General features: G+C 34.2%; 1 protein-coding gene across 1 annotated transcript; it reads right to left on the bottom strand.

Annotated features, from left to right (window-relative positions):
• Positions 1–256: 256 nt before the first annotated feature.
• LOC110895895 (probable LRR receptor-like serine/threonine-protein kinase At4g37250) lies at positions 257–5,347 on the bottom strand. The gene is made up of 3 exons (XM_022143281.2): positions 4,005–5,347; positions 2,880–3,401; positions 257–990 (listed from the first exon to the last, which is right to left on the bottom strand). The coding sequence occupies exons 1-3, from the start codon at positions 5,134–5,136 to the stop codon at positions 308–310; spliced, it is 2,337 nt and encodes a 778-aa protein (XP_021998973.1). The 5' UTR covers positions 5,137–5,347; the 3' UTR covers positions 257–307.
• Positions 5,348–11,985: the final 6,638 nt, after the last annotated feature.

The following is an 11,985-nucleotide window of genomic DNA, read 5'->3' as shown; positions in this document are numbered from 1 at the left end:
ACCCTACAGAAGTTCAAAATTACTCTACTAGAGTAATTTTAAAGTTGCTGATAATTACCAAAATGCCACCGCCACTTTTTTGACTTTCTTTCACTTCGTACATTTCGTACGATAACTTTATTTTTACAGGAACTTAACTCTAATCAATAAATAGTATACAACCATTATTAAAAGTTATTATATACACAAATTTTGAAATTTCCATCCTACATCCGCTCTATTATTATTATTATTATTTTTTTAAAAATCAGTTATAGACAAGACAATAGAATTTAAATTCAAACAACCGATTATTTGTTTAAATCAATCATAAAAAACACATATCTCCACAAGGAAATTTTTCAAGAACATGTAGCACCTCTTTCATATGTGGTCTCTTCTGTGGGACCGGTGATATACAACTGTAAGCCACTCTCAACAACCCCAACAATGATACCTCTTTGCCTTCCATGTCAGCTCGAATCGCCACGTCAACCATTCGCAACAACTTTTTCTTCTCTTCAACCGTCAACGTGGTGCTCCACGTCATACTAGCGGGTCCAAACTCGTCTGACACAAAAACCTTCCCTGTTAGAAGTTCAAGCAATACAACACCATACGAGTACACGTCCCACTTTGGGTTGGGCTTTAGGTTTCTTAGTGACTCCGGTGCGTAATATGGAGAAATGCAGCCCATGGAACTTGGGCTTGGGCTCAACTTTGGCCCAATGACCATATCGGTAAAGCCGTCTCGAGAAGTGGTTGACCTCTTGCTACCAAATGTTCGGGTCGATCCACCCACTTTGCAACTCTGATCGCCTGCCAGTAGCCTTTCAAGCCCAAAATCTCCTATCTTAGGCTCCATATCGGATCCTAACAAAATGTTACTCGGTTTGAGATTCCCATGCACTTGCTTTTTGTCATGGATGTACGCCAGCCCACGGGCCGTGCCTGTTGCTATCTTAAGCCGTACACCCCACGGTAGCGGACAAGGCGATGATCCAACCTTCCCTACCAAAAGTACAAGCCAATAAAGCGTGTTAATGATTTGGGACAACAACAATAAATAAATAAATGATTAAATTACTTTCTATAAAAAAACATATCATCTAATTCGATTGGTAAAGTTGTAAAGAATAATTTAATTAAGCACCTTTATTGCTATCATACGCCATGGGCCAAAAGTATACTAATGACAATGAGAACACCCGCTACGTGACAGTTGACCTGTGGTGCAGGAGGTCGTGCATTAATAAAACAAAGGGTTCAGTTACAACTGCTCCAACTCGGTCCCCGTCAACAGCTCATTTTAGTATTAGAAATGTTGGAAAGCTAGATTGCGCATGTGCATGTTGATTAACGTGTGTTAGGAATTTTGTGGAAACATAAAATAATGGATATATTCTTAGCTTTTTACAATATTCGGTGGTTTATATTCTCTAAATCTTAGCTTTTTGTAAAATAATAATTAACAAAATTCCAAACTCGTTAAGTAATGCAACTTGATGATTTAATTGTTAAACATAGTCATTATTATTCTAACGATAATTTTTATTGTAGTATGTAATTAATTATTAATTAGTATAACATTAAGAAATTATCCCAAACTTTTTATTGACTCCCTCAACCAAGCCTGTCTACTTCTAAAACTTTTGAAAATATTGTGTCTTGGAAAACGATTTGGATTCTATCTTTCTTGAATTCCATAATCGGATTTTGGAAGTCCGATTTTGGAGTCTTAAAAATGCAAATCGAATGAGTTCTCTTGAGCTGATGCAAAAAAAGTAAAGTCGGAATTTTAAGTTCCGACTTTACGCTAAATGTGTTGTCTTTTATAAATTGAATCGACATGGTAGCCCCGTCTTTAGCCTAAAGATGAAGTTGACAATACTAGCTTTTGTTTTTTTAAACCCACCTCTTAGATGTCAAATGAGTTATAACTTTCAAGACCTACAAAGTCAGACTAGGGAGATGCAATTACGATACATATTATATTACTAGTGCTAACACCCGCGAATTTCACGGTGTTGAGAAATGATATGTTTTTTATTTAAAAAAAAATTACATTTAAACATGAACCTTGAAATAAAAGAAACGTTCCGTTACTTATGTAGATATTAAATTACATAAAACTGAAAAAAATGTAGCTCCCAATCATAAATTTCTCAACTGATTCGTGTACACATAAAAATTAGTCTAAGTTTATTAATACATGGTATTATTATTATTATTATTATTATTATTATTATTATTATTATTATTATTATTATTATTATTATTATTATTATTATTATTATTATATAATAAAAACACAACACTAACACTAGTTATCCATATGTTTTTTTTTTTTAAAATGCACAATTTTTAAAAAAATTATTTCAACTATTTTACTACATATAAGGGGACCCGAGGTGGAAGAACAAAACCCTGTGATGATGAATTATCACGCGTGGAAATAGATAAAACACCACTGCCACTGTTTTACATCACGCGTCAATTTGATAACGCGTTAAGAATATCACGCGTAAAGAATGGAAGAATGTGACGGAATGTGAGGGTTTATTGTTGGGTGTTGTGAGTGATGAACATCTCCACTAAAATCCATCACCAATGATGGAATAAAGCTCGATGAGGTGACGAAACTTGATTAAAAGTTGTGAGTGAGTGATGAGTGATGACCACCCCTACACCTAACAAATATTATTCCTACCAAATTCTACTTGTTACTTTTTTAGCATATATTTTTTTGTGTTTCACTAGTAAAATGATTTTCTATCTATATAAGAAAAAAAATGACTAGTCAATAAACGAAAACATTTTTATACAGTAGTGGTAACATGCTAACGTTAACACATGGAATGCTAAAATGCGCATAACGAGAAAAGAGAGAGAAGACTCACTATAGCGTGCATTGGATAAGTTGCCATACGGAACGTAGTCGTAAATAACAAGCTTCTCATCCGCACCCCAATAAAATCCCCGAATCCGAACCAGATTCGGGTGAACCAGTTTCGCAATGACCCGAACTTGGTTCTCAAAGTCCCTAAACCGCTCCAACCCGTTTTCCCCTATCCGTCTAACCGCCAACGCCGTACCGTCCTCCAACACCGCCTTGTATATTATACTCGACCCGGATGTTCCAAGTATATACGCTGACGCTTTCAATAACGTCTCTAGCTCCAACTCTTTATCGCCCCCGTCAACCGTCACCAACCCCTTCTTCTCCCCTTCTTTTCCTGTCAAATCGTCGGGTTTATCCTTCTCTGATTGCGCCATTTCGGTATCCGAGCCTTCCGAGCTTGAAATTTCGCTTAATTCTTCGCCCTCAGTGCTTTTTCTCTTCATCAAACATCCCCATGAGCGTAACGTTTTACGCTCGTCATCTTCCGATGATGCTGCCCAATCGTTATCCTTACTTGGACCTTTTACGAAAGAAAATATATTAGTTAGAGTTTATTGTATATAATACATGTTACATTATTGTTATATAAATATAAATAAAAAATATATTAGTTAGAGTTTATTCTATATAGGGGATGGTTCAAATGAAAACCACTTTTAACGCGAAAACTCGAAAACTAACTAAAAAAAGCCTAAAAAACACACAAAAATTTTTTTTTTTTTTTTTTCAATTTTTTTAATAAAAATCGCTAGTTTTTATATATAAAAAAAAACTTTTTTTCAAAAAAAAAAAAAAAAAAAAATTTGTGTAGTGCACATGTGTAATAATACACATGTGTAGTACACAGACACATGTGCAGTATTACACATGTGCACTACACAAAATTTTTTTTTTTTTTGAAAATTTTTTTTTTTTTAATAAAAAAACCTGCGAAAATTTGATTGAAAAAAAAAATTTTTAAAAAAAAAAATTTTTTGCATGTTTTTTTGGCTTTTTTTAATTAGTTTTCGAGTTTTCGCGTTAACTAGTGGTTTTCATTTGAACCTTCCCCGTTCTATATAATACACGATACATTTATTGTTATATAAATATAAATAAATAGTTGATCAATAATACACAATACCTTTGTTGTTGTTCTGCTGATCAGTTGATGTATCGCGTTGACGTTTTTTCATAATGTAAACAAAAATCATCGCCAAAACCGCTACCAACGCGACGTCTCCAACCACGATCCACACAATCGTGCTCGTTTTAAACCGGGTTTTCGACGAAGTATCCGTATCCGTATCCGACGAATTGCTCGAACGAGACGACGGGATCGTTTCAGGGATACCCGCGATAGCCGGAGGGTACGTTGTCGAATCCGAGGACACATTAGGTGGAGTAGAAAAAGACGAAGGAACCACACATAAATTTTTCAACGGTTTCCCACAAAGCTCCGGATTTCCGGCAAACGATGGTTCAGTTTGGTTAAAGAAAACACTAGATTCCGGAATTGCACCCGTCAGATTATTAAACGACAAATCAATTGTCGCGTTTGTTGAGAATCTGTTCGCGAATTCTTCCGGAATCTCGCCGGAAATATTGTTGTGTGAAATGTTAAAGTATTCAACATCCCCACCACCAAAATGTTCCGGTAACTTTCCGGTGATGAAGTTACTCGACAGATCCAAAACTTTAACCGAATCAAACCCACCGGAGATCTCACCGAAAAAATAATTACCCTTCAACGAAACCACCGTTAAGTTGGGAAGCAATGCAAGGTTTACCGGCAGTTTTCCGGCTAACAAGTTACCGGAAACGTTAAGAATCCGAAGATTCTTCCACCCGCCAACGAACTCATAAATCTCGCCGGAGATTAAATTATTTGATAAGTCAAGAGACTCGAGTTCAGCCGCATTGTATAACGACAATGGAATGGTTCCGTTGACTGAATTATTCGATAAGTTGACTTCACGAAGGTGTTCGATTAAACCTAAGTTGGCGGGAAGGGAGGCGGTGAGTCCGGAATTGGGGAGTGATATTCCGGTGACGCGGGTGTCGGTGAGGAAAGTTTGGCATAAGACGCCGTTCCATGAGCATGGAGATTCGTCGGAGTAGTTCCATGTGTTAAGGACGTTAAGAGGGTCTGATAAAACGGAGTATTTGAATGAGAGTAAGAGGATGCCGTCAATTGTGAGGCCAAGTGTTTGATGGGTTATTAGTAGAAGAAGAAGAAGAAGAAATGGAATGTTTTTGAAGTGGTTGTTGTTCATGGTGTTTCAGAAGAGGAATCATACATCTCCTGTTGGTGGTGAAAGAGTGAGAGATTTATGACAACTTTTGGTTGCAAGTAGAAAAATATGAAAGAGAGAGAGAGAGAGAGAGAGAGAGAGAGAGAGAGAGATTATTGGCTAATGAAAACAGATGTTCAACTCTGGTATGATAAGAATTTGACTTGATCAATTGTACTTTTCATCTCAATCTTGTGTTCAATTCACAAAAAATTTGTTTGGTATTTATATGTTTATTAACTAGTTTTTGCCACGCCGTGTTGTCGGACACTAAGCAAAATATTTTTGTTTCATAATATGTACATATGTGTTTCAATTATTTGTACACACAACTCATAACATGATCTAAAAAAAATACACCGAGTCAACAAATTAAAACTTAACACTACCATACTTTTGCTAAAAAAATTAAAACGATAGAAAAACTATAATTTTAAACTGGGAGAAAAATTGTAATTTTTCAGGACAAATGAGCGTGTGTCAGACAATTGCTACCTGGCCGAGTCAACCAATTAAAACAAAACACTACCATAGTTTTGTTAAAAAAGTAAAATCATTGCATGACTATAAAATTTACAATGTGGGCAAAATCGTAATTTAACAGGAAAATAAAAACAAAAACGATGGCCAAAATGTAAATTTAAACTGGGGATAAAATCGTAATTTGCTAGGAGAAGGAAACATAAAACTAATGGAAAAACTACAAATTTAAACGGGACAAAATAATAATTTGACTTAGGGGCTGTTTGGTAGCCTCTGAATGGTCATTAAGAGGCTACCTCTTTAATGGAACCATTAAGAATTTTACCAATGAGAAGGTAGAAGAATGTGACATGTGATGATTTACTATTCAGATGTTACCTTTTAACCATCCAGACTTGAGGTTAACTCTTATTCATTCAGAGGTTTTAAACCATTAAGAGGTAACATCTGAATAGTTATTAATAGGCTACCAAACAGCCCCTTAACCAATTAGGAAGTGTCAGGCTCCCCTCCATATATAAAATGTTTTGTTTTTTACTTAAGTTATTATAAATATATATATTTTGAAGACTTTCTTTTTATTCGTTTTGATTGTATTGAAGAAAAAGTTAATAGTATTATTTTTATAGAACTTTTTCGAACAGAATGGTTGTATAAAAAATAATATTATAATTTAATATCTGTCGTTGTTTCAACATAATATTATTTAGTTTGATGCTTTCATAAACCCTCTTTTTTAGTAACAGTATTTAGTGCCCCGCCCTCAATTTTGACACCACCAAAATACGTGTAGCCAGTTGGTGTGTGGAGGACCTCCGTATAAGACCTGTCATTTTTTAAGGGCACGTGATTTAAAAAAAATCTGATATATATACACACACATATATATATATATATATATATATATATATATATATATATATATATATATTATTTAAAAAAAATTGTAAACACATAACAATTCCAATATAGGCTAATTGACAATATTTTTTATGTTTTATAATTTAGCCACTTAACATTAGGTTTACTGGGCCTAATACTAATATGATTTTAAAAAGTAAAAATAATAAAACACAATTCTTGGACAGCAATTGATGTTGATAATCAAATTCCTGGATTCTGATACGACGCTCAGCTTCTGCCGAACGTAACTAGTGATTCCGAACTCAGATCTCAGATGGGTGAACAATGATTCCAAACATAACTCAGTGATTCCGAACAAGAACAAGTGAACAACATCAGACACAATAATTCCGAACATAACTCAGAACCAGAACCACATTAGATTTCAGAAGGTCGTTTAGTGTTGTTGTGTTAAACTGTTAATTCTATATAATTTGTATTGAATTGAGTATTGATTAAGTGTTGTGAGTATTGAACTATTGATTAATCATTGATTTATTGTTGAGTATAAGAGTAATGATTGATTTCTTCATTTTCGAACAGCCGAACAGGCACAGAACATCAGAATTCAGAAACTTCTGAAACTATGAAACAACATCATAATTCAGAACTGATCGGCACAAGGAAGGTATTTTACTATTGTTGTTACTTCTTAATTTAGAACAGAACATCAATTATTCTTGTTGATTGAATATCGATTCTTGTTAGTTGTCGTTAATTCTCGATGATTTTGTCATTTTGATAATTGCATTGTTTATCATTAAGGCATAAGGGTATATTTTTCGAACTCGAATAGGGTACATGAATTCTCAGAGACGCCTCTGCGTTATAATATAATAATCATGTTTTGTATTAGCTCATATATCATGTTTATAAAACTGGTTAGACGAATATGACATGGTTTGATAAATTTACCCATTTAAAAAGTATGGATTGTTTAAATAGGTTTATTAGAAAAGTGGTATCATTTAAAATTTTAATTTGATTTTCAATTTATATATAACTCTTCCGAAATTAATTATTCTTCTTCAACTCTTTTAACAACTCTTAATTTCTCGAGAGCAATGTAATGCCTTACAACTATTCCAATCCTTTATATTCGGCTTTTTTTTATTATCAAGTTAAGTATATAAATTAAAATTTATTAATTAGAAATGAAAGATAAACAACCATAAAGACATCAATTAAAAAGAAAGATACAAGACATCAATTACATTAAAAGGGTTTATTTAAACTTAAAATCTTTTTGATTTAAATTATTATTAATTCATTATCTATTAAGTTTTTTTTTTCTTGAATCACAATGCTTGTCCGTACTGTATTAAACCAACAATTATAAAATCTTCACCATTCCACAAGTAGGCTAGCTACACCATTCTAAAATTACTAAGACTATCCACATCAACCACATCAAGGATTTTTGTAGGTGATTCTTGGCCTATGTGGAGGGCATTTGTGAGAGGGATGGATTAGTAGGTGTTGTAGAGGATGACATAGAGGGTGTTCATTCTTAAGGATTCTTGGGGAAGAATGGTGAAGAATGGGGGAATGGTGGGTCCTTTCTTTTTTTTTTATTTAGTTTAAATTTAATAAAATAATTATAATAAGATTGTTTGTGGGAAGGATATATATGTTATCGTTGTGGGTAAAAAGTGTTTGTGGGAAGAATAAGTGAAAAGCTGATGTGGCATGCTGATTAGGCTGTTTGTAGAAAGGATAGCCTTCACTGATGCGGATAGTCTAATGCTGATTAGGCAAATGAATACTAAAAGTTTTTACCCAAAAAAACAAATACATGTGTAAAAGCTAACATCTATATTTTTAGTACAGCTGATTTTTTATTACCTATTTAAAATCCAATCAAAATTTTCAACACAACAACTCAAATTCGATTACAATCTAATAATAACTACTTAGCATATATTATTCTTAAAATATAGACATGTAGCAAGTCAAGGATGACAAATTAAACAACCGACGTGTAATTCACTCATAATTAAATACCATGCCTCGTACGAATCACGTAGCTTATTGTATTAACCTATAGACTTAAATTCTCAAAGGGTTGACTGAGTACACCCAGGAAAATAATCAAATATAGATGATATGTAAGTTAGCCTGTAAAAAAATCTATACATTATTTACATCGATGTTATTGAATTAACATTTATTTTATTTTATATAGACAAAATAATGAAGTAATGAAAACTTGGATAAAATCTATTTAGTTATAGTTAACACCCTATAGTCAAAGACTTTCACATATAATATGGAATTAGCATTTATTCTGTAATTATTACATCCTTAATACTAAAGTGATACTCATTATGTATGTGAGTAGTATGAACAAATGAAAAGTGAGCCACGAGTCAATTGGTCTTTTCTTTTCTTTTTTTAAGAGCTAAATTTCTCCTATAAATCTTATACTTAACTAGTTATAACAACCGTCGTCGCGTTGTGGCGAACTTTTTTTTTTGTTATTTAGTTTGTGTTTATATGTGTTTGAAATTACTATGAGCGCGTTGCACACGGAATCGCTGACAAGAATAAAAAGAAAATGTATTAAAACACTAAAAAATAACCAAAAGAAAATCAACTTAAAAAGTTGTGTGGTAATGATGTTGTTCGGCAGAAGCCCGTAGTCAGAGATGAGCAAATAGTAACGGGTACCGGTGCCGAATTTCCTGAACCGAAAGATCCTAAGTACCAGTTCAGCACTGACTTTTGGCGTTCCTAGTACCGGTTCGCTACCGGTTTTTACCTTCATATACTGATACCCTAACCCGTATTTTCGGTACCAATACCGATTTGGTATCAGTTGGCACCGAGCTCATCCCTACCCCTGAAACTAAAAAAAAGTTGTACGATACCGTTGGTGTTCGTACGATACCCGTGATCAGGGATGAGCAAATGGTACTGGGTAACAGTACCAAATTTCTCGAACTAAAAGATTATCAAACTCAATCTGATACCAACTTTTTGCGTTTTATGTATCAGGCTGGTGCTGGTTTGTACCTTCATGTACCGATAACGAACCAGTATTTTTGATAAAAGTGACGGTTAACACCAAGCATATCAGACTTAAAAAGTAAAGGGGATAACAATTATTATAATACTAAGATAATAAAACTATTAAAAAAACTGTATATATTATTTTATTATATTACAGTTTGTTTACTGTTCATTTCATTCGTAAATTAATATATAGGAGAATACTAAGATAATAAAACTATTAAAAAAATTGTATATAATATTTTATTATATTACAGTTTATTTACTGTTCATTTCATTAGTAAATTAATATATAGGAGAATACATCTTTTATTGATCATTAAACCTTGATTTCTCTATAAGACCATCCGTAGTGAGGCAGTATTTCACCCCACGCTGACTGGGTTGTCACATGACGCAAAATGTCCAAGGATATGGACATTACGACTACACATGGTCTAATGGTCTAAGGGTGAGAGGGGCACTCCTCTCTTAGGGGAGTGACCTCTCTTACACACACCCAATCAGCACGCGCTACGTCAACTCCCATCTTAAGTCCCCATTTTGCACTCAAACGTTGGCATCACTCCACTCACACAATTATTTTTTTTATAAAAAAAGAAGAAAAAAATATGATTGGTGGAAAAAGGGTGGACCCACATTAACAACCAATCACCCCATCTCTCTCTCCTCTCTCTCAATCGGTGAGTACACACCGCTCCTCCACCCCGCTTCCCCTCCCGAATTGATGGCGGCGGTGTTCCCGCTCGAGGACTTCACTCCCCACTTCCCTCCCCAAGAAGTGCCCCACTCACCCTAGGAGGTAATTCCTCTTCAGCACTAAGCCTGAGTGGCATGAATCAAAAGCGTATACTCTTTACTTTTCCTTGCATTTAATTATTACACTTTTATACTTATAATCACTTAGATGACAAAGAAATATAATACTCATTATATTTGTGATTAGATATGAAAAATGAGAGATGAGTTTAGTGTAATCTTTAAGTTTTCCTTTAATATTTATACATAAGTTACACTTTAAAACTTATAATCACTTTAATCATCAAAATTAAATATGAAAAAAAAAAACTAAAAAATATAAATTTTTACAACTGTTTTCGTTTTCTACTAGTAGAGCTGGCGTTGAATCTAAAACTTAATCAAATCCAATTTATAAATGCAGATTGTTTCTTTTAATTTTTATATCTTTATTCAAACAACAACATGATACTAACAGCTAGCCAAAACAATACATAAACATGAGTGGGTTTTATTATCAACCCGTCCAAGTAACGTCGATTTTCCTATTTCTAGACACCATCTACATATACGAAAAATCAACAATATTATAAAAAAATGATTCCTTTCTGATGTCCCTTACTATCAAAACCACGTCGTTACAAAACCTCCGTATATTTATTCCGCCAGATAGTGAGAAAAATACCATGAACCAAAAGTTTCCTCCATTTGTGCAAACCACTTGAATCCATCCACATAATGATCTCCATCAGCGTAAACGAAACAACGGGCGTGCAACCACTTGAAAATCGAGTCCCACACAGTACTCGCTATATCCCAAAACCCGAATAAATGAGGCAATGACTCCTTCGATGACTCACAAATCAGACACAAGACACTTGGAACATCAATACTCATTTCTATGAACACCCGCCAATCCAAAATGTTATCTTTAATCTTGACTGACAAATTCCACGTCGACACCTCATCTCTATATTCCCTTCTGGTAACAAAATGTTATTTATGTGCCTTCTAATGCTTTTAACCAAAATGACTTCTCTCCATCAAAATCTCAAATCCACCTATCTCCCATTGAACTGAAACTCAAATCATTTGTAAGACCCAAAAGCCTAAGAACCCCACTTGCTGGTAATATGGTATCCCACATAGTTCTAGAGTAACAATTCAAACCAAACATAGCGGAAGTCTAACACTAAAATGTAACAAAAGTCAAATGCCAACCCATGGTTCCAAAGTCAACATAACACAAACATGGAAATGCCAATATCTACAAAACCTCCATCTATTCAACCTTCAAACTCAGGTGATTTAGACAGGGTTGAGGACCCCGTTGAATTTGAACCTATCAGGTTATGAACGACCACCCCCCCTTCTTGCTTAAAGTTAATACATGCTTCCAGAGACTTGAATGAGAGCCACACCCCAAGGCCCCCACATATCTTATCTCACTTCAAGAAATCCTTCACGGCGGCAAACACTAAAAATATTATGTAAAATTGTTATGTATTTAGATTGAGCCAATAACATGCAATCCGGATTTGAGATACCAATCAACTACCCTTGTCCAACACCAAAATATCCCCCTCATCTACACCTTTCTTGAAATCTGTCTTCATAGGATCCTTATCCCCTTTTGTTAGATATTATGTCCGGTTCGATAAGTCAACGCTGCCGACCGGGTCTTGACCCGTAAGA

This window comes from Helianthus annuus, chromosome 12 (genome assembly GCF_002127325.2).
Source record: "Helianthus annuus cultivar XRQ/B chromosome 12, HanXRQr2.0-SUNRISE, whole genome shotgun sequence".
Taxonomy (NCBI): Eukaryota; Viridiplantae; Streptophyta; class Magnoliopsida; order Asterales; family Asteraceae; genus Helianthus; species Helianthus annuus.
This window is presented reverse-complemented; position numbering and strand designations above follow the sequence as displayed.

What these genes read in the sequence shown, in the direction of transcription:
- LOC110895895 (XM_022143281.2), bottom strand. Translation starts at nt 5,136, where the DNA reads ATGAACAACAACCACTTCAAAAACATTCCATTTCTTCTTCTTCTTCTT. An exon ending in TCAGCAGAACAACAACAAAG is followed by an intron (nt 3,402 to 4,004) that starts GTATTGTGTATT and finishes CTTTCGTAAAAG; the next exon opens with GTCCAAGTAAGGATAACGAT. An exon ending in CTTATCCAATGCACGCTATA is followed by an intron (nt 991 to 2,879) that starts GTGAGTCTTCTC and finishes TACTTTTGGTAG; the next exon opens with GGAAGGTTGGATCATCGCCT.